General features: G+C 56.5%; 1 protein-coding gene across 1 annotated transcript in view; it reads right to left on the bottom strand.

The window, feature by feature from the left end:
• The window catches only part of CRACDL (CRACD like), a gene marked incomplete at its 5' end in the record, with an annotated part of 50,105 nt that overhangs the window by 18,137 nt on the left and 6,062 nt on the right, over positions 1–25,906 (bottom strand). The window contains 6 exons of the mRNA XM_079792239.1: positions 1,039–2,704; positions 7,523–7,750; positions 9,451–9,654; positions 14,582–14,740; positions 15,082–15,217; positions 23,311–23,479. Coding sequence (XP_079648365.1) covers positions 1,039–2,704; positions 7,523–7,750; positions 9,451–9,654; positions 14,582–14,740; positions 15,082–15,217; positions 23,311–23,479 — 2,562 coding nt within the window. The remainder of the gene's footprint in view (positions 1–1,038; positions 2,705–7,522; positions 7,751–9,450; positions 9,655–14,581; positions 14,741–15,081; positions 15,218–23,310; positions 23,480–25,906) is intronic.

Genomic DNA, 25,906 nt, shown 5'->3' on the forward strand with positions numbered 1-25,906 from the left:
CTGCATCCGGGGTGTCCCCTTAGGGCCCTAAGGCACTGTACACTGCATCTGCTAACTTGCGAACAGGGGGACAGAAAAGACGAGAACCTCGCATCTGTTCGGGTTGCTGCGTGTGAGCTCACTTCTTCCTCCTGAGAGTGCCTGACCTTGCTCTCAGGATGCGAGGTCCCTAGGAGAACAGCTGGGCTCTGATTCCTTTTGTCCCGCAATGTAGTACTTTAGTGGAGCCTGGACTTAGAGTAGCCACTTAAAATATCCTGGAAGTTTTTGGTGTTTTTTAAAATAAAATTTGCCATGAAAAATTTCTCCCCAGGGCCCTTGTCACACGGGTCAGAGACCCATGTCCAGCAGACGGCCCGTTCCGTCTGAAACACTACGAGTCCACAGTGACCACCATCACCGACAGGAAACCCACCGTCGGTCTCTCTCATTTAGAAGACAGTTTCTGTAGAATATTCTGGCTCTCTGCCCAATCTTAACACCGGCTCCCTTTGGGACAGGGAGCCCACGCCCACCTGCTGAGGGGCTCACACCAGACAGAGGCTGTGACGGCAATATGTAGGGTGCGTCCTGCCTGACACCCGGGCCCGTGAGCCCAATGATTAGACGGAGGAACCACTTTCTTGGGGGTGAAGGTCAGGACACTAAGTGACAGAGGGGCCGATGCTGCCTTTAAAACCAAGAACGCAGATGCTGCCAGAGCCTCTGCCAAGAGCACGGGCCGGACGGGGCCTCACCGAGCTCCCCAGCGAGGCAGTGGGAGTGGCATGAGCCCGCCGGGGCCACCTCCCAGGAAACAAGACCTTGCCAAACGAGAGTGGACAATTCCTGACTCCTCTGAACTCACACAGCCTCCTGGCATGTGTTTCCTGACTCTCAAACACGCGAGGGGCACCATGAGGAATGTTGACTTGACTGCCAATCCCCTGCAGCCAGGCTTCACCCCAGTGTTTCTCTCCCCGGTGGATGTCCAGCAGACTATTCCCACGGACTGACGGCTGAGGTCCCACCCCCAACACGCTCAGGGCTGGCTCTTACCCGCTCCCCGGCGGGGCAGCCGTTTCTCCACCGGCCGACTCTCCTTCCTGGGGCCCGGGGGCGGCGCGACCTTGTCCAGCTCTCCGGGGCCCACAGCGGGGCACGCGGGCGGGGACGGGAGGGTGAGGGCTTGCAGAAGCGGCTTCCTGGGCAGGGGTGGCTTGAAGCCCATCTGCTCTGATGGCCGGGCCTTCCCCTTCCCCTGGCCGTTGGGGGACCTGGTTCCCCGAATCGTGGGGGCCGCCCCCACGTGACACTTGTCATCTTTTATGAGCAGAGTCAGTCCCCCTTTTTCTAGCCTGACTTCAGCACTGTACCTCTTGACTCCTTTCCCTTCCGGCACGGACACGTCTCTGTGTCTGAAGGAGAGAGACGTGGACCGGAGCTTGATGGGGAAGGGGCTCCTGTCCCCACATGGGCGTGGCTCCTGGGCGGGGGGGCGGGGCTCTCTTGTGGCCGGTGTGGTCACTGCCTCCGGGGGGTTCTGCCTGGGCCTGGCCTGGCTGGCCACCCTGCTCCCCGAGTCCTGAGCGCCATGCTCAGCGGGTGATGGTGGCTCCTGAGGCTCCAGTTTTGGGTTCTGGCGCTCTGGGGGCGCCTGGGGGTCATCGAGGGCGGCCTCGCTCCTCCAGGCCGGCCTGCTCCTCAGCAGGGGCAGCCGGACAGTGGTGGGGGCGGCAGTGGGGCCCGGGGGGCCCGGGCGCGCCGGCCGCTCCCTGTGGCCTGTGTGTGGCCACGCCCGGCCCGAGGACACTGAGAACTTCTTCCCGCCCCGGGGCTTGCTGCCTCCTCTCCCGATTTTCTGCTCCGGTGCCTCCCTCCCGGCTCCCCGCTGCGGGGACTCGCCCTGCTCAGCCCTGGGGGACTCCAGGGGGGCGGCTTCCTTGTCCAGGGCACAGGGGGTGGGCTCCTGTGGAGGTGACTCGGAGGCGGGCGGCGTGGGGGACACGCTGAGGCTCCTACTCGCCGGGGCCTTGTGCTTCAAGCAGCTCTTGGAGGCTGGGGGGCTTGGGGCGAGGTCCTCAGAGCACTCTGCCTGTGTGCCCTCTGCGCCCTCGGGACCGGGCACCGCCAGCGTCAGCTCCTCCTCCTCCTCCGCCTCCTCGTGGCCTGGCCCGTCTGGACCAGGGGGAGTCTCCAAGGGGATGGCGGGGCGGGTCCCAGGAGGTGCCGTGTCTTCCTCAGGGACGTGGGGAGACAAACTCTCAGCGTCTCCAGAAGCACTGCCCACCTCTCCAGCTGCGTCCTCAGAGGGTGGACATGCGCTTTCAAGGGATGGCTCCTCCCTGTGATGTTTGCTGCCGGGATCAGGGTGTGGGGAGTCTTCTGGCAAAAGTGGGCACTCCAAGCAGGGGGCTGGGCCTGGCACGGGCTCCGTGACCTCTGTGACCTCCGTGACCTCTGGGGTGGCCTGGCGGCTGGAGGGGTTGTCCCCAGGGGGGCTTTCCTCCTCTTCAGCGCTGGCACTGAGCGCGGGGCAGTGCTGCAGACGCGCCCGTCTGGCACGGGGCCCCCCAGGCAGCAGCACGGGGGCCGGTCCCCTGGGCCCAGCCTGCTGCTCAGCACTGGGCGTCTCCTCTGCGCTGACTGTGGGCACCGGCTTCTCGTCGGACTCCTCCTCCTCGGGGGTGCAGGTCAGGTCGCCCAGGGACTCGGACTGCGCCCGCTAGGAGAGGAAGAGGACACAGCATCACTGCAGGGGAAGCAGGAAGCCTGCCACCTGCCCGCGTGTCCAAGCCGGCACCGCGTGGGCATCCACGTCCAGGAGCCTTTCCTACTCCCTCCCTCCTGCTCTGTTTTGGAGTCTGGCCTCACAAGCTCACTTTCAGCAGAACAGTGGCAGCCATGCCCTCCAAGTAAATGTCGCCTGAGGCTCTCGTGGCCAAGCCGAGAACTAGTGGAGGGTGCTCTGCAGAGCGAAGCCACGGAAAGGGGACCATGACCAGGGGGAGGTCTGCCACGCTTGCGCTCTATGCTTGCTGCTTCTCGGCTCCCCCCACTGCGGGAAGGCTCCCCACTCCCTCTGTGCACTGGAGAGGGACGCAGCCGGGCTCAGAGGAAAGCTGGGGCTGTGTGACCGGGCTCCGCAGAGCCAGCCTCCCCTCAGCGCTCGCTCCCAGCGAGGGCAGGCTGTTTGCCTAAAACACGATTCACTGCATGTCAAACAGGATCCACAGTAACCACAGCTCTCAGGGTGAAGGCCACACTTTTCAGCTAAACTTTGCCTTACCGTCTCTGCTCTTAGGTGTTCCCCAGCTCCCTCCTCAGGTCCAGCCAAGCCCCCCTGCTGTCTGACCCGACTGTGGGTCTGTGTGACCCCTCCCCACACTGCCAGGGCACTCTACCAGCACCCCACGACTCAAATCCCACTCCGACAGAAAGCCTTGCCTCCTCCCCGAGGCTCTGACTCTCCCTCTCTCCTGACACCGGGCTGCCTGGTGGCATTTTTCCTCTCAAAGGCCTGGAATTGGTCCTCCTGACCGTACACAGAGCCAGCCCTGCTCTTTGGAAGGAAAGGAGATGAAGGCAATCACTTAAGCATTCAAAAGCTGAACGTGAAAATGACCCAGAAAATGACCCAGAGGCTGTGGCGTTGAGACTGATCTTTGTAAAAACTCTGACATTGGCCTGGAGTCATCAGGCTGTCACAGCGAGCTCTCTCCTCCCCCTTTAGGCAGCACTCCGGGTGTCAGCAATAGGTTTCTGTTGTCTGTTGATGTTATTTTTAACGATTTCCAGCCAGCACCTCCTTGCTGAAGGAACACAGGATCACTGGGATGTTTGAACAATACCTCAGCCGAACTCTCGCCAAGATGCACAATCCTACTCCTCTGGGCATAAAGAGAGGAAGATGTGTAAGGAAATCTACAGCAGAATTTTCAAAAGCTGCAGGTACACAGGCATTACTGGCCTTCTGCTGTTACAGGAAATCACTGACGTTGAAGCCTCTTCAGGATGTGGGTCACCGTTAAAATGCCCGGAGCCCACACTAAGCCGGCACAGAGTGGGGCAGGCTCCACGTGCCCCCCCCCCCCCCCCCCGGCGTGAGCCACTGGCAGCCCAAGAGGCTCCAGGGGAGGCGGCGGCGGAGGCTGGCGTGGAACATGGACCCCAGAGTGATGAGGAAAATAAGACATTGGGGGGGGGGGGGGGAGCGGGGCTAGTAGCCTGACTCTGTATCCCTAAGGCACATTCCTGTTAGCCTATAGTCTAGTCACTGCCCTTCCTTCATTATCTGGTCCTGCAAGACCTGTTTACCTAAGTACTACTCCCATTTTACAGAGGCCATAGACCATGAACAATACCCCCGCCCCCGCCCCGAGGGGGTTATCAGTGCTGGCGCCAGGCCAGGCCTTTAGGTGTGGTCTCACTGCCCCCATCACAATACATGGGGCTTTTTGCAAAGCCCACGAAAGGTCTGGAAGTCTAATCCATATTTGGGGGACAAAGAAAGCAAAGGGTATAAAGGGAAAGCTTCCTCCATATTGACTTACTCAGGATTTGGAGAACTGACCCTGAGTCACTGTACTAGTACCTGTGAAACATCTGAAAATAAATGGGTTTTCCTCTATCTCTGCGTACTCCTGCGTATTTTTCTGTCACCTGGTAAATTCTGTAACAAGAGGATGAACTTGGACGTGGAGCAGAGGGTCAGGCACAGCAGCAGAATGCGTGTGTCGCCCATCTCCACCGCTTCCGACCCCCACTCCCCCCACCAGCCTCCCAGGAGAGTGGAGGCAGAGGACCCGCGGCTCAGTCTGCACAGGGATGGAGACCATCCAGCTGCCTGCTTTTCCACCTCCTCTCACCAGCACGAGTCTTAGGGCAGCACCCCCATCCTCTGCAGGCGGAAGCCACCGCCGATGAGCAGTGTGGGGTGAGGAGGTGCCAGGCTCTGTCAGAGACCTGGGCGCGTAGCTGGCAGCTCTGCCAGCCATGCCACCTTGACCTAGCCATGCCATCCTGCTGTTCCCGGGAGAGTTCATGGCATCCGTGCTCCTGGCACTGCGGGCTGGGGGCCGGGAGGCGGACTGACTGTGTGGGAGGGGCACGCGGACATTTACAGGTGTTCCACGTCTGTGCTGGGGCCCCACAGGCCGGTTCTGTGCAGCCGGGAACAGCCAAGGGCACAGCCTGCATTTGCCTCCTGCCCTCTGCTTCGGAGCCTGACAGGTTCAGCCAAATGCACACCGAGACGCGTTTCTCAAACGTGAAAGAAACACTACTTGAGGGCCCAGGATTTCATTCAACCACGGAAGACTGGGCTCCGAAGGCAAGAAAGCCCTCCTGCTTTCCTCCAGAGCTCGACAGAGGCAGAGCCTCGGCGATGTGCAGGGCAGTTTGCCCCACTTGGACAGAGCGGGATGCCCAGCTGGCACGGACGGCCATTCTGCCCAGATGGAGGAAGGCGCCTGGGCAGCAGGAGGAAGAGACTAAAGTAGAGGCTCTGCAGGTGCCTGAGCCGGGGTGGGGGAGGGTGGGGGATGGGGACGGAGATCCCAGCTATTAGAAAAGCAGGGGCGACTTGGACCTCACTGTCCCACGAAGCCCAAAGGGGAGTGAACCTCCACGGACACGCAGGGTCGGTCAGGAGGGCAGCAGAGGGGCAGTGTGGTGGCTCTTCCCCACCTGCAGAGCAGGATGGGAGCATCAGAAAGCAGCTGAGTCCCAGGGGGGCCACGGTACCAGGAAGGTCCTCGTGGTTGGGAAGAGGGACCTCATGGCCAAAGGGCGCTGTGGACTCAGCCTCCAGCTGAGGACCAAGCAAGGACACTGGTGACCACAGGCCGGATACCTCTGCCCCGTCAGGAAAACACGCAGACCTCCCAAACCTAACCTATGCGAGCTGCTCCCACCAAGGAAAAGGAGAGGAGAGGACACGACAGTTTAAATTAAGGAAAGACTGTTTACCCAGATTGGGAAGATCAGACTTCTTCTTGTTCTAAAATGTGGTTAAGAGCTAAGTCAAGTTCAAGAGCGAAGAAAGAGGCACAGCTCTTCTTCCCCGGAGCAGAAAGGGGATGCTGCCCTTCCTTCCCCTGAAGCAGGAGCCGGCTGCCCTCGGCCCCAAGTCCGGCTGGGCTGGTGACATGCACCCCTGCCGGGCAACAGCCATCCATGGGAATAAGCCCACACTGAGGGCCAGCGGGAGCCGGCTCCGCCCCTGCCCTGGGCTCCACGCAGCACGAGGACCGCAGGCCAGAGCGACTGGGTCTTGGCAAAGCCCCGCTCAGAGCCTCTCACTGTAAACGCCCCGGACTTTCAAGCGCCTGTGCACACCCTAGTCCCCAGCTCCGAGAGCGCACACTGCGCTGGAGGTAACAGCTCGCTTCCTTCTTCAGCACGGGTCCTCTCAAAAGTGAACCTTTCACACCCATGCCAAGCCTTCCAGCACGAGCTTCAGAGCACATTCCACATGCCCAAAGGGGAGCCCACTGCCTCAGGGGGTCCCCAACATCCTCAGTGGCCCCGCGCCACCGTCTCCAGCTGAAGCACTGAGCTCGTCCCGGGGACTCAGCCCCATCTTGTCTCGAGGGACGAAGGGAGGCAATGCTGGTCAGCGAGCGTCTCTTTCTCAGCACTGGGTGCTGCCTGGCGTCAGCGCCTCCGGGGTGAGGCGGTGTCCGCATCACCAAGCTGGGGAGAAGGCACCTCCCCTACATGGGCTGTAACTCCCTGGTACCATGAGCGAGCTCTCAACTCCCACAGCTGTGAGCTGACACCTGCCCAGGCCGCAGCCCACAGAGGGTCTGTCCTCACAGGGCACCATCCCTCTGCTACTAAGCAGGTGTCACCCGAGGCGGGTGTCCAGTCCAGTGGCTGCTTCTGCCATCACTCATTCCCTGTGTGTATTCATTCATGCATTCAACAAATGTTTGCTGGGTCAGCTCTGGGATGAGCCGGGCCCCAGGGGCTGGAGGTACAGCTGGGACAAGGCCTCAGAGAAGACAGGCAGTAAACAAGTGAGCATGCATTTCCAAAGGCCATGCTGCGTAGCCTGTGCTAGGAGGGAAGTGAGCACTGTGGGGGGAGGGGGCGCTCCCACAGGCGCTCAGGTGAGCCTGTAGGGAGAGGACCTCTGAGCCGAGACCCCAAGGCTGAGGAGGAGCTGCCAGGGGATGCAGGAAGGACAAGGCCTGTGCCCGGAGGCAGGGCAGCTCGGAGAGCCCAGGAGCAGGAGGAGGCAGAGCAAGAGGAAGTCTGAGGCAGGCTGGAGGCGGGGGGGGGGGGGGGGGGGGGGCGCTAGAGTGTGGACTTCGCTGAGTGCAGGGGGAAGGCAAGGAGAGGCAGCACACAGCAAGCAGGCTCTTGATAGGGGCTGCAGAGTGAGTGAATGAATGAATGAAGGATGGATGAATGAATGAAGGAAGGAAGTGTTTATGTAGGGAAGAGACATATTAATTGATGTTGTCAATGGGGCCATGGGAGTCACTCGGGGGGCACTGGACCCTGGGGGGAGAGGCGGGGGAGAGCAGCCGATTACCGAGGACAGGCGCCTCATTTTACTTGAGCGCTGGTTGCGGGGCTTAACCAGGAGCTTGTGCTTCGCTGCGGAGTTGTCCAAGCAGGAGGAGGATTCTGGGGGGCAGCTGAAATCAGCCACGGGCGCCACACTGCTGGCCGCGGTCCGGGGGCCGGCGGGGGCGTCGCTCGGGGGCCTGGAGGAGGGCTGGTCTGGAGAGGGCGGCCGGGACGAGGAAACCAAAGAGACCTTGAGAGAAGAAGGAACAGCCATGTTAATTCTCAGCACGACTGACCTGAACGGGAGCAGCAAACACTCCGACTTTGTGCTTTCACCACCCCCTTCCCGGGAGAGGGCACGTTTCACACGGGGTCTCAACAGGGAGGGCTAAGTGTTGGGCCGCTGCCTGGAAACCTGCCACCGTTCCACGGCCACGCAGAGACCCGCCGCCCCAGCCCCTCAGAGACAACTGCCGTCACCCTCCCACCGCTGCCGTCACCCCCCCACCGCTGCGGGCACCCCCCACGGCTGCGGGCACCCCCACCGCTGCGGGCACCCCCCACTGCTGCGGGCACCCCCCCACCGCTGCCGTCACCCCCCCACCGCTGCCGTCACCCCCCCCACCGCTGCCGTCACCCCCCACCGCTGCGGGCACCCCCCCACCGCTGCCGTCACCCCCCCACCGCTGCGGGCACCCCCCCACCGCTGCGGGCACCCCCCCCACCGCTGACGTCACCCCCCCCACCGCTGCGGGCACCCCCCACCGCTGCCGTCACCCCCCCCCGCTGCTGTCACCCCCCCCACCGCTGACGTCACCCCCCCCGCTGGTGTCACCCCCCCCACCGCTGCGGGCACCCCCCCACCGCTGCCGTCACCCCCCACCGCTGCGGGCACCCCCCCCACCGCTGCCGTCACCCCCCCCACCGCTGCGGGCACCCCCCCACCGCTGCCGTCACCCCCCCACCGCTGCCGTCACCCCCCACCGCTGCCGTCACCCCCCACCGCTGCGGGCACCCCCCCACCGCTGCCGTCACCCCCCACCGCTGCGGGCACCCCCCACCGCTGCCCTCACCCCCCCACCACTGCCGTCACCCCCCCACCGCTGCCGTCACCCCCCACCGCTGCGGCACAGGCACTCAGACAGAGCCAGCTACTCTGATGACGCAGGCAGCTGGACTGCCCCAGGGCAGAGTCGGGCAGTCCTGTCCCTGGAAGCTGAGGGGTGACCAGCAGTGTGACCTCCAGGCGGGGGCACAGGATGTGCGAAGCCCCTGGGCCGTCCATCACTGCAGCCTGGCTCTCACCCCAGATGGTCTCTGTGTCTTTACACGCTCTCCTGGAGAACCTGGTTGAAGTTGCCATCTGTTAAGTTACAACATTTCACTAATTTAAACTTCAGAAGAGTAACTGACAGCCAAGGGCAAAAGTGTTGCCGGGGCGTCTGGCTGTCACAGGCAAGAATGATGGCAACGCCCCGAGCTCCCTGCCCACTGAACTTGGCCAGCTCTTCCCCCAGTGAGGTCTGAGTGGTCTCCTCAGAGACGTGTCAGTGTACAGGAACAGAGGGCGCCCACTGTGCAGCCCCGGCGACCTGCGCAGGGGAGCTGGGAGGTGCTGCTTGAGTCACGGCCCTGTCACCTGCAAACAAACCTTCTATTCTAGCGTGGCGCGCAATGTGAGTGTCAAGCTTACGTGGTTTTTCCAGGGTTGTTTATTTTCCTTTTTTTTTTTTTACTGTAGTAAAGTACACATAAAAATTAGCGTCTCAGCCATTTTTAAGTGTGCAGTACAGTGGGATGAAATACATTCATATTACTGTGCAACCACCACCACCATCCGCCCCTGGAACGTCTCTCGTAAAGCGGAAACCCCGTGCCCACCGAACTCCTCCTCCCAAGCCCTCTCCCAGCCTTGGCACCGCAATCCAACTTCTGTCTCCGTGAACGTACTTTCTCGCAGCACCTCCTGTGAGAGGAGCTCACGGTGCTCGCCCCTTGTGACCGGCTTATCTCAGAGCAGAGTGTCTGCGCGGCCGTCCCCGCCGCAGCCGGGGCGGAGTTCCCTCCCTTGGTGGGTACCGACCACGTCTGTTTATTGGCCACTTGCTGACGGGCATCTGTGTTGCTGCCACGTTTTTGCTGCTGTGAATGATGCTGCTAGGAACATGGCTGTAAAAATATCCTTTAGAGAACTTGCTTTTAATTCTTATAGGTGGATACCCAGAAGTAGAATGGCTGGATCATTTGCTAGTTCTGTTTTAGTTTTCTGAGGACCCTTCCAGGCTGCTTTCCACAGTGACTGCACTGTTTTACTTTGCTAACACCAAGTTGGGATTCTCATATCTCCATGTTCTCGCCAAAACATGTTATTTATTTATATGTTTTATAGTGTCCATCCTAATGGGTGAGGTGGTGTAGGTTCACATTCTAACCTGAGACCATAATCCTGTGCCTCTCACGATGATTCAGTAAGCCCTCGAGGAAAGTCTCAGGAGGGAGCGGGCTTGGGGGGCATGGGTACATCCTGCTCAGCTCCTTTTCCCAAACCCTGGGGCCCCACGCAGAGTAGGGGCCAGCAGGCTCCTCTCACCCAGGGGGTGGGGTGCAAAGGGAGGCCACCTTTGGGTTTATAGAGGGGTGACCAGGCTCTGAGGCAGGGACCGCCCCAAGGGCACTGCCTCTCCCTGTTCTAACGGCCCCTCATGTTCCCGGGCAAGCAGAACGCTTATTGCTGTCAGGCGGGAGAAGACAGGCACGGGAATGCGGGAAAGGCTGTAAGTGGATGTAATCAATTTTAGTTCTTGTTTGAGCTACTCAGCTGTTATGAAAACAGAGCAAGAAAAATTATTTTTAAAACGAACCACAGGGCTCCTGGCCACGGCCTCCTCTGTACCTGTGGCTTTAGCTTCCTTCCCTCTTGCTCCTGAGGACTCAGGTAGTCAACTTGGATTGAACCGGCGACAGCTCCCCAGGGAGTCCTCCTTAAGGGCCACGCAGCAGAATCCTGCCCTAGCCGGTTTGGCTCAGTGGACAGAGTGTCGGCCTGCGGACTGAAGGGCCACAGGTTCGATTCCAGTCAAGGGCACATGCCCAGGTTGCAGGCTCGGTCCCCAGTGTGGGGGGTGCAGGAGGCAGCCGATCAATGATTTTCTCTTATCATTGATGTTTCTATCTCTCTCTCCCTCCCCGTTCCTCTCTGAAATCAATTAAAAAAATGTTTAAAAAATCATGCAGAATCCGGCACCAGCCCCTCTGTCTAGACGTAATACACACTTGGCTTGTTTTTGCTGACTGTTTGGGACTCAAGAGAACAGAGAGACAGGAGCTTTGCAAATGCAGTGAGTTCAGGATTGAGAATGATTACTTTTGAGACAAAGGGCTCTGGTCACCCCTCTATAAACACAAAGGTCAGGCATGCCGGTCTCCTCTCCTCCAGGGCGCCCCCCTGGCCCCTAGACTGGGCCCTCGCCCAGGAGCCTCAGTTCCCTGACACTGAACAAGGAGCCCTGTCCTGCACAGGCGCTGTGCTGGGGGTCACCGTGGGCCTTCCTGCTGGGAGCTGAGCTCTCTGCTGTGGGCTGAGGGCTTGGGTCTGGGAAGACCGATCCCTTCAGGCCCAGGAGAAGCATGAACTCCTGCCGTGGTCACTGGCGCAGCTGCAGAGGTGGGGCGGGGGGCAAGGGGAGGAGGACAGGAACGCTGGCCACGTTTCATCTGTGGGCCGGCAGCATCTGGGCATGCTCACTGGTACTGCTTGCTCCCAGGCACCCACTTTTTTTCTGAAACCTGTGCTTATGGATGATTCTCCAAGGGGATGATTTAAAAGTCTAACCATGACCCTGTGTTGGGGGATGTGGCTCACAGGGCCATGAGGAAATGGCCTGGGGTTGAGAGGGTTGTTCAGGGGTGACCGTGGGTGACAGCTGCTTTAAAATGTTTGTCCTCAAACAGAGGGGCTCAGCCACTGGCGGGAGGCTGAGGGCGGTGCGCCCAGGAGCAGCAGCGGATGCGGTGCAGGGTGGTGGGACGGAGGCCAGGGGCGTTCACGGTGAGGAAAGGGGGCGCTGCCCCACCTGGTCTCCTCTGATTCTCTCCCAAACCCTGAGGACGGAGTCCCAGAGGTGACAGCACCTGCCTGGGGTCTGGCCCTGCAGGTGGATGCACACCCCCCTTTTGCCACCAGAGCTGTGTCCGCCCCCCCCCCCCCCTCCCGCGTCTCCTGCAGCAGCCAGCCCGGCCAGTTTGCCACGCTCTCCCCAGTGTCCCCTCCTTAGTGGCAGGAAGCCAAGCACAAGACTAGTTAGATGTAATTTCACCTTCAAGATCACCAACTTACGTTTCATCAGTTGCCAGCTCGCATGCTACTAAAATTTAAAAAGTAATTCTAGGTATTTCCTGAAAAACTCATTCTGCCAGGAAATACCACCTTGGCAGTGACATCAAATACTGTTACGACAGACCTTTGTGCGCAAGAATCTTCCTAAAGTGTCTCTGCCCGCATGCAGGCCTGTGCGAGGGGTCGCGGCAGGAAAGAACGGCACAACCCGTGCTTTGGGATGGAAGGCGCCGCTGTACCAAATGCCACACGTTACATAACGTGTCGTAGGTGCGCGGGGCCTCTCAGCCGGCGACTGTGCCGGGCACTGTCAGGCCCACAATACGAGCACTGTGTCCTCAAAACCGTAATCTAAAGATTATTTCTTTTAAGTCTTAAAGGCTCAGGTTTTGATTTCCTATGAAGCTAGAGGATTGTTCATGTTACCCAAGAATTGATAAAATCCCAGAATGTTCTGGATGCTGAGAAGGACGAGGTCAGCCCTGCCCAGCACGAGTGGCTCCCACTCAGCCAGCTGTGGACTCTGCACTTCGTGGCGCCGGTGGGTTTGGAGCTGGGCTCGCTCCTGAGTGAATGGACTTATAAACAAGGGGTCTCTGTACTGTGTCCCCACTAAACACAGGGCACACGGGCTGTGAGCGTTAGACAGTGCTCTGTGATGGACTGGGGCGAGAGGGTCAACGGTGGCTCGTGAGAGACCTCCCCACAAACACACAAGGTCATATGTGGCCCGAGGCTGGGGGCTGGGGGCCACTGAGGTTGGGGACACCGAGGCTGGGGGCCACTGAGTCTGGGGACACCGAGGCTGGGGGACACTGAGGCTGGGGGGCCACTGAGGCTGGGGGACACCGAGGCTGGGGGACACTGAGGCTGGGGGACACCGAGGCTGGGGGACACCGAGGCTGGGGGACACCGAGGCTGGGGGACAATGAGGCTGGGGGACACCGAGGCTGGGGGACAATGAGGCTGGGGGACACCGAGGCTGGGGGACACCGAGGCTGGGGGACAATGAGGCTGGGGGACACCGAGGCTGGGGGACAATGAGGCTGGGGGACACCGAGGCTGGGGGACACCGAGGCTGGGGGACACCGAGGCTGGGGGACACTGAGGCTGGGGGACACTGCGGCTGGGGGCCACTGAGGCTGGGGGACAATGAGGCTGGGGGACACCGAGGCTGGGGGACACTGAGGCTGGGGGACACCGAGGCTGGGGGACACCGAGGCTGGGGGACACCGAGGCTGGGGGACAATGAGGCTGGGGGACACCGAGGCTGGGGGACAATGAGGCTGGGGGCCACCGAGGCTGGGGGCCACCGAGGCTGGGGGCCACTGAGGCTGGGGGACACCGAGGCTGGGGGACACCGAGGCTGGGGGACAATGAGGCTGGGGGACACCGAGGCTGGGGGACAATGAGGCTGGGGGACACCGAGGCTGGGGGACACCGAGGCTGGGGGACACCGAGGCTGAGGGACACCGAGGCTGGGGGACACCGAGGCTGGGGGACAATGAGGCTGGGGGACACCGAGGCTGGGGACACCGAGGCTGAGGGACACCGAGGCTGGGGACACTGAAGCTGCACACCTGAGGGTGCAGCGATGTGTCTGTCACATGATAATTAAAACATAAGCAGCCACAAGCCTGTCGACTTCTCCTCTGTGTTTTAAGGTGTTATGGGGGTGGCCTGAAGTCCAAGAAACAGGGCAAACCATCCCCTGCCCTCTCTTCCTTCTCCGCCAGGTGGGAGAGCCGTGGTGGGCGGCCTACTGTCCCCAGGCCTGTGTGGAGCGGGCAGGGACAGGCGCACCTGGAGTGGAGGTCTGAGGGGTGCTGGGCTAGTTCCCTCCTGTGGTCAGTGACCCTCTGGCCGCCCACAACGGCACACAGACCGAGCCCACGTGCCTCCCCAGCCTCTGCAGGGGCTCCCGGACTGCAGGCACAGGCTCTGTGCGCCTCTGAGTCACGATGGACCCGAGCCTCCCTGTGGATGCCCGGACCCAGGGTGCTCCGGGCGGGCGTGTGGCTGCACACATGGACCCTGGCCTTCACTGGTTTTCCATGTGCCAGCATAACACGAACACCCCCTCTGCCCAGCCCTCAGCACCTGTGTGCCAGGGGACGGGGCATTCACGTACAAGCACACGGCCTGGGTGCAGGGCGGCCCGGGAGCCCAGCAGTTTGCACAGCAGGAAGGGCCCGTCCTCCCCGTGGGTTCTCGGCGGGGGGCGGGGGGCGGGGGGGCGGCATCCAGGACGAGCTCCCCCACCCGCGGAGGTCAGGCAGCCTCTCCTGCGGGGCCAGCTCCCCGCTGCCCTGCTACCAGCGCCCCCGGCCCGCCCGACCAGTTCTCACTGTCCTCCACTCAGATGCCACAGCCCCGACCAGGTCCCTTATGCTGACACTCCCTCCTCCTTCCAGCCCAGTGTCAGGCCATCCGAGAGCAGGGACAAAGGTGCTTCCTCCCGTCTGGTCATCTGCTCGACAGGAAAGACAGGTACAGAGTCCATTGTCTCAGATCCCTCCCACCATGAAGCACGCGACCCAGGCCCCATCGCCTAAGGAGACCTGCCTTTCTGCTCCAGGAGTGAAAACCAATGCCAGCTATGGGCGCCAGTGACCCGCTCTGGGAACCTCCCGCTGCACCGAGCCCGGCCACCCACCGCGGGCCTCGCACGGGGCCTCCGCAGCCCCAGCTGCCCTCCGCGGTGGGTGCGGGCGGACACGGGGCGCAGGCTGTACTTGCCTTTACGGTTGTGCCGGGACCGATGTCGTGCAGCAGGGACATCTCTGGGGGGCTCCTGGGCAGCCCATCGTCCTCAGAACTCATGCCGGGGTCATCTCCCCGCTGGGCAGGGAGGCCCCCCGCAGGGGGGGGCGGCCCCATTTTCACATTGCACTGTATTTTTAACTGGGTTGGAATAAAGAACATTTGCTCTTGTTTTCAGCAGCGACTTTATCAACAAACCCTCCCTCCCCAATTCATTCATTCGGGAGATATTTCAGCGCCTGGCCGAGGTGCAGGGGACTGAACAGAGGATGCCTGTCTGCCACCCCTTTGCTGTCACCTTGGAAACGAGCAGTTACCACGCAGACACGTCAGGATCCAGCTGTCACTACCTGGTGTGGCTTGGGAAAGTTGCGATGTGCACGCAATTGTACTTTAAAACGTAGCAAATAAACCAGCAGGAATTTAAAACATCTCGATTTGTATCTAACATACATACCAAGTGACGCTGCCAAGGAGTTTACCTGCAGAGCCTTAATCCGGTCACACACGTTTTCTTGGGAAAACACCCGCACGGGCCGCGTGGGGTCCTGTCCCGACTCCGGAATGAAAATGCTGTCATGCGAGAGGGCCCGGCCGCCCAGCGCGCCCCTCGACTCCCTAGGATGGAAGAGCCACTGTGAGGCTGCGCACCGCCCGCCCCTGGGTCCTCGGGTGAAGCGCCAGGGGCACGTGGGCCGGGGCCCTGCACACAACCGCCCGCGGCTGGTGCTTTTTTATTTGCTCCTGACTTTACTTTATCCCCACCCTGTCAGACACCACCGTCAACTTCCAGGAACATTACAGAGACAGAAACTTTCCTAACCCATCTGACGTTTGTGTGACATTTTTTATTAATGGAAAAACCAAGGCCCGACCAGGTGTGAGGTCCGACAGGGGCCGCGGCTGCTGGCTGCGCTGTCGGGAGGGTGAGGTCACTCCTGTGGGCCGAGCGCGGCCGCTGGGTGGGCTGGAGGCCGTGTTTGCACAGCAGGTGGAGGGCCTGCCCAGCTCGAGGGACTAAAGGTCACCTCCACGCTGGCTGTGCAATGATACTGCAGAGCCACACTCTCGCCATTGCCTGGCAGGATCCGTGCAGGGCGACCTGAGCGCCTAGGCCCTGGAGTGCAGATGGCAGCCCCTCCGGTCATCCCCGCCCAGCCCCTTCCCTAGCTCCAGGCTCCCATTTGGAACTGAACCCACAGGACATTCACAAAAGTCCTAAGAGGATGTGGGAGTTAGCGCTGGATTTTCCTAGCAACAGCGGCTGCTGAACAATAGGTGGAAGGAGGTGACTGAGACCCGACGATGAAGGAAGGAAAGCCCGCCCCGGCAGACACTGGCCGTCTTGCACACCACGACCCCCCACACCACCCGCCCCACATCCTGTCCTCTGTGAGGCCACCGGGACTCTCCTGCAGATCAAACTGTGTTGGTTCATGATGTTCTCTAACTTCTTTCCAGCCTGCAACAGTGAATTCGCAAGTGGGGAGCCCACGGCTCCCAGAAGGGTGTGTCCTTACATTTCTGGGAGGGCCAAGGGCCAAGTGCAAGCACCAGGCGTCCCGCCCACCAACGGCGGCCCTTGCCACAGAGCTCACAGGCACACCTGGCTTCCCTCCTCCAGTGGGCAGCTGGGCCACACCCTCTGTAACCATGATCGCTGCCCCACCTCCACTCCGGGTGGAACTGGGAGTTGAGACGGCATGAAAAGGCCTCCACAAAGACACACGGGCAGAAACACAAGGCCATTCACTACAGCAACATTTATGGAAGCGAAAGACCGGAAGCAACCCAAGTGTCCCTCAGGAGGTAAACACGACACACAGCAGACCTGCCGCTGACCAGCGGGCGAGGAGAGTCCCTGAAAACTGCACATGGGCAGCACCGTCCACACTAAGGGAATAGGGCAGACAACATTTCCGGGGTGTTAGCTCGGTGTGGGAAAGGGGTGTGAATGTATATGGACATAGTGAACCTGTGTGCGTATTTGCTTATATATTTTTTTTAAATTTTTTTATTGATTTTTTACAGAGAGGAAGAGAAAGGGATAGAGAGTTAGAAACGTTGATAAGAGAGAAACATCGATCAGCTGCCTCCTGCACACCCCCTGCTGGGTATGTGCCTGCAACCAAGATACATGCCCTTGACCGGAATCAAACCTGGGACCCTTCAGTCCGCAGGCCGATGCTCTATCCACTGAGCCAAACTGGTTAGGGCTGCTTATATTTTTAAAAGCTGGTTCGGCTCAGTGGACAGAGCATCGGCCTGTGGACCAAAGGGTCCAGGCTTTGATTCTGGTCAAGGGCACGTACTTGATTGCAGGGTCCTCCCTCGCCCGGGCCCCGGTCAGGGCACGTGCAGGAGGCAACCAATCGATGTGTTTCTCTCACATCGATATTTCTCTCTGGCTTTCCCTTTCTCTTCCACTCTCTCTAAAAATCAATGGAAAAATATCCCCCCCTCCCAAACAAAACAACAACAACAACAACAAACACCACAAAAGGATAAGTAACAAATGAAAACGATTTCCTTGGGGGAAGGGCAGAACAAGATGGGAGACAGGGTGCCAAGGGACCTATAGGTACAGCTTTGCCTTTGAAACATGTAAATGTTTTACGTAGTTAAAAGACAAAATCAAACAAAGAAGGAAATAAAACAATCTCTCAAACTAGACCACAACCTGAAACAAGCAACACTTTATATCAGCTTATTGGCGTACCCACACAGAGAAAGTGATTTTGAGTGACTTTAACTCCACTTCCAAGTGACTTTTGACTCTACATCTGTAATAGGACAAATTCTAAGAACAAAACCCACAAAGATATCAGATTGCCCTTGGTAGTCTTATTAGTAGCAACACTGACTTAAAAACACAGTACAGAACAATCTTTACAGTATATAACAACCTTTGCTGGGAAAGGAGAGTAATAAATTATTATCAGTATATTGTACGATGAAGAAATGAAAAAAATTTATTAATATCATTATGAACCAAGATATCCAGTATAAGAGAAAAATAAATTCAAATAAAAAATCCAAAAAGTAAAATATGTATCCTATTAAATTTAAACTGTAAATATCAGTGAATTAGTAATTTATTTTTCCTCTTAAAAAATAAATCATCTTTCCTAGGTATATGTGCTGGGAAGGTCTAAAAGCAAGGACAGCCACCTACTTGGCAATCATCACCCCTGGCACCCAGCCTGTGGTCTCCTAAAGCCATTCACACTAAGAGGAACTAGAGCCCCGTGAAGAAATGGCTGATTACAGGTCTGGGGCAGGAAATGTGCAAATTACCCTGAGATTTCTCACTGTGCAAGAAAGCAAATGGGCTTTCAAAACAAATGGGCTCGTGGTAAAAGCACCCAGGAGCTGCCCTGGCTGGTGTGGCTAGTTGGTTGACCACTATCCTGTGCGCTGAAAGGTTGCCAGTTCTGTGTCCAGTCAGGGCACATACCCATGTTGCGGGTTTGATCCTGGTTGAGGTGCATACAGGAGGTAACCGATCAATGTTTCTCTCTCTCTCCTTGCCTCTCTTAAAAAAATCAATAAAAACATTAAAAAAAAAAAAAAGAACCCAGGAGTTCATTTGAAGACACTCCTATGGGACATAAAGATGAATAAAGGATGTCGTGGGCTAAAGCAAATCAAATATGTAAAAAGCCATGCCTTAATAATAATGACCCCCGAGGATCATTATGCCTCTGAAGAGTTTTATCCTCAAGTTAAGGGCCAATGTTGTTTAAAAGAAAACATAAAAGTTGGCATGGCAACAAATCTGTGTTTTTTTTATCCTTTTCATTCACATATATAACTGCTGGATTAACTGAGCATATATATTGCAACTATACTTTGGTGAAATACAAGTCATTAATAATAATATTCTAGAAAAAACAAAATTCATTGGTCAGTACTGGAAGATGACAGGGTACCAGGTCATTACTCTGAAGGTGGATCAATAAAAGGATCATTATCTAAGCATTACCTGTATAAACTGTATTTGAGAGCCACCAAGGTGCTGATGAAATAAAGAAAAAGGTCTTCTTCATAGAAGAACTAGTGACCCAGTGCACAGATTTGTGCACATTGAAAGGAAATTAATTAGAAGGTGGCCGGTGGTGTGGGACTGGGCAAGATGGGCCAGACATGCTCTGGAGCCAACCTCCCGGGGTCCCTCCCCAGCGTCTGCGGAGTGAGCGGGGTTCCACTGGCAGGTGGGGTCCCTCAGCCTGGCCTGTGGGGATTGGGCTGAAACTGGCTCTCCAACATCCCCTTAGGGGTCCCAGAGTGTGAGAGCGCACTCACTCTGCAAAGCTGCTGTCGTACAGGGTGTGGAACACAAACACAAGTGTGCAGTAAACCAGATTTGGGGCCAACAGTGCCCCAGCAACAACATAACCCACGGCTGAAGGTGGAATCATTGGGCCCCGCAATGAATCAGACTCCCTCCTCTCTGGTTTCGGGGTGTGTCACCCAGAACCATTGCTGCCAAGTCACTGCAGCTCGGCAGCTCCTATGTTGAGTGTCTGCCCCCTGGTGGTCAGTGCGTGTCATAGCAACACTTGGCATATTAGCCTTTTATATATATACTAGAAGCCCGGTGCACGAAATTCGTGCACGGCGGGGGGTTCCCTCTCCAATCTGGGACTCCTGGAGGGATGTCCAACTGCCCGTTTAGGCCCGATCCTGGTGGGATCGGGCCTAAACGGGCAGTCGGACATCCCTCTCACAATCCAGGACTGCTGGCTCCCAACTGCTTGCCTGTCTGCCTTCCTGATTGCCCCTAACTGCTTCTGCCTGCCAGCCTGATCACCCCCTAACCACTCCGCTGCCAGCCTGGTTGATGCTTAACTGCTCCCCTGCCAGCCTGTTTGCCCCCAACTTCCCTCCTCTGCCAGCCTGGTCACCCCTAACTGCCCTCTCCTGCAGGGTTGATCACCTCCAACTGCCCTCCTCTGCCAGCCTGGTCACCCCTAACTGCCCTCTCCTGCAGGGTTGATCACCTCCAACTGCCCTCCCTTGCAAGCCTGGTCCCTCTCAACTGCCCTCCCTTGCAGGCCGGGTGCCTCCCAACTGCCCTCTCCTGCTGGCCATCTTGTGGTGGCCATCTTGTGTCCACATGGGGGCAGGATCTTTGACCACATGGGGGCAGCTATATTGTGTGTTGCAGTGATGATCAATCTGCATAGTACTCTTTTATTAGATAGGATAGAGGCCTGGTGCACGGGTGGGGGCCAGCCGGTTTGCCCTGAAGGGTGTCCCAGATCAGGGTGGGGTTCCCTTGGGGTGTGGGGAGGCCTGAGCGAGGGGCCTGTGGTGGTTTGCAGGCTGGCAACGCCCCCTGGCAACCCAAGCAGAGGCCCACTGGGATTTATTTTCCTTCTACAATTGAAACTTTGTAGCCTGGAGCGGAGCCAAGCCTGCTGCTCCCTCCGGGGCAGCAGCCATTTCTGTGGCAGTTAATTCACCTTCTACAATTGAAACTTTGTAGCCTTAAGCGGGTGAGCCCGGCCAGGGTGTGCGGAAAGCTTTGCTTCCCCTGTTGCCGGCGGCAACCCTGGCCTGCTCTCTCAAGCTCCATTCTGCCGCCATTTATTTGAATTTGTTTACCTTCTATAATTGAAACTTTGTAGCTTGAGTGGAGGCTTAGGCCTGCAATGGCTATGGAAAGCTTGGCTTGCTCTGTTACCTGGGAAACCTTGCTCTCTGTGGCTGTAGCCATCTTGGTTTGGGTTAATTTGCATACTCGCCCTGATTGGCTGGTGGGCGTGGCTTGGCTGGTGGGCGTGGCTTATGCAGCGGAGTGATGGTTAATTTGCATATTACCATTTTATTAGAGAGGACTAGAGGCCCAGTGCATGAAATTCGTGCGGGGGGGGGGTGTCCCTCAGCCCAGCCTGCACCCTCTCCAATCTGGGACCCCTTGAGGGATGTCCAACTGCCCGTTTAGGCCCGATCCAGGATCTGGCAGTCAGACATCCCTCTCACAATCCAAGACTCCTGGCTCCCAACCTCTCACTTGCCTGACTGCCTGATTGCCCCTAACCACTTCTGCCTGCCAGCCTGATCACCCCCTAACCATTCCCCTGCCAGCCTGATAGACGCCTAACTGCTCTGCTGCCAGCCCGATTGCCCCTAACTGCCCTCTCCTGCAGGCCTGGTCGCCTCCAACTGCCCTCCCCTGCTGGCCTGGTAACCCCTAACTGCCCTCCCTTGCCAGCCTGGTCGCACCCAACTGTCCACCCCTGCAGGCCTGGTCCCCCCCAACTGCCCTCCCCTGCAGGTCTGGTCGCCCCCAACTGCCCTCCCCTGCATGCCTGATTGCCCCCAAATGACCTCCCTTGCAGGCCTGGGTCCGCCCCAACTGCCCTGATTGCTCCCAACTGCCCTCCCCTGCAGGCCTGGTCCCCCCCAACTGCCCTCCCCTGAGGCCTGGTCCCCCCCAACTGCCCTCCTCTGCTGGCCTGGTCACCCCCAACTTCCCTCCCCTGCAGGCCTGATAGCCCATAACTTCCCTCTCCTGCCGGCCATCTTGTGGTGGCCATCTTGTGTCCACATGGGGGCGGCCATCTTTGACCACAGGGGGGCAGCCAACTTGTGTGTTGGAGTGATGGTCAATTTGCACATTACTCTTTTATTAGATAGGATATAGATTCCAGCTGACTCATGCAGAATAAATGGCACAATTAGAAAAACTACCATTTTGCAATGAAATGATGAGTCTGGGCAATGACCTTCAGTGGGTGTTAAAACCATTAGGTGAAGATGAGTGGAGGAATCGCACTGAGAACCCCTTGCACCCACTGCTCAGTCTTAGTCACGAGAAGTGGGACAACCAGAAAGCATGGTTGTGAAGTGACAGCAAGTATCCAGTTCCACCTCAATCTAAGTCATATCTCGCTCTACCTAACACTTCACAAGAGGCTCAGAGACTACAGGAATGAGTCCGGCCATGCCAAGAGAAAGCAGGGCCAGAACGTGGGATGTTCTGCAGAGCAACCGACCCTGCTCTTCCAGCAGGTCAATGACCTGAAACCAAGGGAGTTGAGGGCTGCTACAGATTAAGAGACTTAAGGGGCAAAACCACACAACAAATGGGCATCAACCTTTCAAACCCACAGGGTCCCACGGACTTTGCCAGCATCAATGTGTCTTGGCAGGTGGAACTCCTCTGGCCAAGGTGATGGTGAGAAGATGCTCAGGTCCAGAAGGTACGCCGACTCTTGTATTGGCTAAGAGTGCCCTTAAGATCTTGCCTGTCCTCCACGCTGCTCTCTAAAAACATTATTTGCACTTCCAGAGCTTCCTCCTACTCCACCCTCAGGCTTCCTTTCCTAGCATCAATCCAGCAAACTATTACCAATAAGTGAGGATCCTGCTAGGTGCGGGCATATAAAGGTGAAAAGGGCGCAGTCCCCACCTTCCCATGGGCTCCTGTGATAGAGGAGATGGACAAGTGGACAGGTTATTGCACCCCAGCTCGCCCCTCCTGCTACGGTGCTGTTCCATGGCTGTTCCCAGGCCTGTCTTCCCAACACCAGGACTGTGTTCCAGTCAAGAGGGCTGCGTGGGTGAGTGTTACTGTTTCCCTGCGGCTGGCCCAGAGAAGACATGTAATTGATGATGATGTTACCATGATGATGTCTTCCCCCGAGTTTGGAGCACAACGCCTGCAACACCTCGCTCAGTCCACCCTCTCCGCCCTCCACAAGCCGCGGTGTGGCAAGCGTGCTCACTGCCAGCACGGAAGAAACAAACAAAAAAGCCAACCGGAGAAGCCGCGAGCCTTTCCTCTTCAGTCATTTGGTGCCACCAAGTGGTCAGTGTAATTTCCACTCTGTCAGACCCTGGCGAGGAGACTGGTGAGAAGGAGGGAGGGCAGGACACATCCCTGGGTGCTGACAGCGACCCCAGCTGGTCTGTTCTCTGGCCCCGAGGGTCATTATGCCTCTGAAGAGTTTTACCTTCAAGTTAAGGGCCAATGTTGTTTAAAAGAGAACATAAAAGTTGGCGTGGCAACAAATCTGTGTGTTTTCCCCCCTTTTTACTCATAGATGTAGCTGCTGGAATAACTGAGCATATATATTACAACTATATTTTGGTGAAATGCAAGTTATAAAAATAAGTAGACTTCCCCAAATTGTCCTACCTATTGAGTCTGTTCTGCCTCACAATATTTTTGGATGATTTTTCTAAGATGGAACAGCAAAAAGCACCCCCCCCCCCCACTTCTCTCTTGTCTCTGTTTCTCTCTCTCTCAAAGCTTTCTTATTAGATTACTCAAAGTTCAAGCTTAAAGAGATGTATTTCCTGGTATAGTATCCACATCCTCAAAAGAATTTTAGGTCAAATTAAATCGGCTCATATCCCAATCTTGCCACTTTCAGCTGTAGCATATTGGGCAACTTATCCAAAATGTTGCTGAAGCGTGGTTTGCTCATTTATAAAATGGTATATCTTACCTCCTGTCCCACAGTTATTGTAGAATTTTAATATATGCAGCACCTGACACACAGCAGGTACCTAATGATTCCCCCCGCCCCAACTTTCTCCATGTATGAAAAGACAGAAAGCACAACTCCTGTGGGAGAATGTGCTATGGAATTACCTAGGAAGAAAGCAGGCTCAGAAACCCAGCAAGTTACCATGACAACGACACAGCACAGTCAGGCCTCCCATGCCCCTCCTGAAGGATGTGAAAAGCGACTTACTCGAGCTCATCCTCCGAGTCGTAGCCCACCGGCCCTGCCTCGATGGCAATGACCTCACTCTTCGCCTGACTCTGCTTCCAGGTGCTGCCTCCTGAGGAGGAAGGCGATTCCTTCCTCTTCTTCTTGCCGAAGAGCTTCTTAAACGTTTTGAACTTGGACTTTTTCTTTCCTGTGCAGAAGGAATGCCCGTGAGTGCTTACCGAGCCTGTGGGAGGCATGCCGAGGGGAGAAAGCAAGATTGCTGCCCAGGCACCAAGTTGTGCTCTCCTCAGCAGCCCGTCTACCACACCGCAGGGCGTGAAGCCCCAGGCACCTCGGTTCTGGACCCCTGGAAACAGATCTGGATTTCTGTCTATTTGGGGCACTTAACACAGGAGCCGAGGAAGCGCTGGGGCGTGATCACAGCATCGAAGCATGAGCAACTTTCCTCTCACCGGAAATCAAGGTTTAATCTGTCACATACAGGGTCAAAAGCAAAAAGTCCTGAGGAGGAAAAGACCATGTCAGAACCCCAATTTTTTTTTTCCAAAATAATCCTAAGTGCTTCATTTAGTGTGCACATGAGCACCATGGACAGTCAGAAAAGGGCCAGCCTCATGGGCAAGAGGTGCTGGCGGGAGCCCCAAAGCCGTGATGCCCTAACAGCGTCCCGTGGGAAAAATCACCATGTGCGGCGGCAGCGCAGAGCCCGCCCGCCCTGCTTCCAGGTGACAGAATTCACAGCCCTGCACACGCGATGCCTCCTGCCTTCCCCCCCCACAAACCCTCACATCCGGACCCTGTGACTGCGCATCAGCAGCTCAGCAGAGTTCCTTGCCTTCCTCCCGAATCTGTAGGACTAACAATGGAAGGATGCAACGCTGCGGATAAGCAGGACGCTGTCTGATGTATCCCAAACATCTACTCAAGTGATCCCGAGTTTATACGTAAGTAATTCTGTAAGCCGAGTTCCTTAAAAAACAAACGGAATTGTTATATTTTATGTGAACGCTCCCTCAGGACGTGTGCCCGATACTGCCCTAAGGTGGAGAATTATTAAGGATTAGTCTGGTAGGACTTCCTGCATTACCTGAGGTGGCGCTAATCGCTGCCCAAAGGGGATTTAGCTGTTCAGCCAAGTCTTACCATCGAATGACAGTCTCCTTACCTTTATAATCACAAAACAATTACGTTGCTAATTGGTGGCTCTTAAAGAGAGTCTATTATTTGGAAAGGCTTTTAGCAGTTTTCTGCATTTACCAGGTCACCAGCTGGCCTTTGCCTAGTTAACAAATAGGTACACATCCTGCAGGTCCGAGCAAACATGTGGCCTCGCGGTCCTTTACAGTCAAAGACGCAGCTGCTGCTCTGGGATAATGTTTACAGTGTTCTCAAATGACACAAGAATGGACTAAATTGTTTGGAGTCGACAGTAGTGAAGGTCAAAGAGAAAAACAGTTCAGTCATTCTTGTCTAGTTCCTAAGTACACACAGCAAAATACATTATAAAGTGCAGTGAGGAACTTTTAACTTAAAGTAACTGGCAGCATAGGAATTATGTGTTTAAAATAGTGCGATGGTTTCCCGTCTTATGTTTAATACTAGAGGAATCCACAGGCAGCAAAATCTCAGACATATGCTGAAGCAATATCTTCACCGATACAGCTCCTAGGGCAATGGAAACTAAGGAGAAAATAAACAAATGAAACTACATCAAAATAAAAAGCTTTTGCACAGCAAAAGAAACCATCAACAAAACAACAAGAAAGCCCACTGCATGGGAGGACATATTTGCCAATGTTATCTCCGATAAGGGTTTAATCTCCAACATTTACAGGGAACTCATACAATTTAACTAAAGGAAGATAAACAATCCAATCAAAAAATGGGCAACGGACCTAAATAGATACTTTTTGAAAAGGGACATAAGGAAGGCCAAGAGACATATGAAAACATGCTCAAAGTCACTAATCATCCGAGAGATGCAAATCAAAACGACAATGAGGTACCATCTCACACCTGTCAGAATGGCTATCATCAACAAATCAACAAATGACAAGGGCTGGTGAGGATGTGGAGAAAAAGGAACCCTCGTGCGCTGCTGGTGGGAATGCAGATTGGTGCAGTCACTGTGGATAACAGTATGGAGTTTCCTCAAAAAACTAAAAATGGAGCTCCCATTTGACCCAGTGATCCCACTTCTAGGAATATATCCCAAAAAACTAGAAACACCAATCAGAAAGGATATATGCACCCCTATGTTCAGAGCAGCTCAATTTATAATAGCTAATATTTGGAAACAGCCTAAGTGCCCATCAGCAGATGAGTGGATTAAAAAACTGTGGTACATCTACACAATGGAATACTACGCTGCGGTAAAAAAGGAGTTCTTACCATTTTAGCAACAGCATGAATGGAACTGGAGAGCATTATGCTAAGTGAAATAAGCCTGGCAGAGAACGATAAATATCACATGATCTCACTCATTTGTGGAATATAATGAACAACATGAACTGATGAACAGGGACAGATCCAGAGACAGAGAAGCATCGATCAGACCGTCAAACCTCAGAGGGAAGGTAGGGGAGGGTGGGAGGGAGGGGGAGAGATCAACCAA

The sequence above is a fragment of the Cnephaeus nilssonii genome, assembly GCF_951640355.1.
Source record: "Cnephaeus nilssonii genome assembly, chromosome: 15".
Classification (NCBI taxonomy): Eukaryota; Metazoa; Chordata; class Mammalia; order Chiroptera; family Vespertilionidae; genus Cnephaeus; species Cnephaeus nilssonii.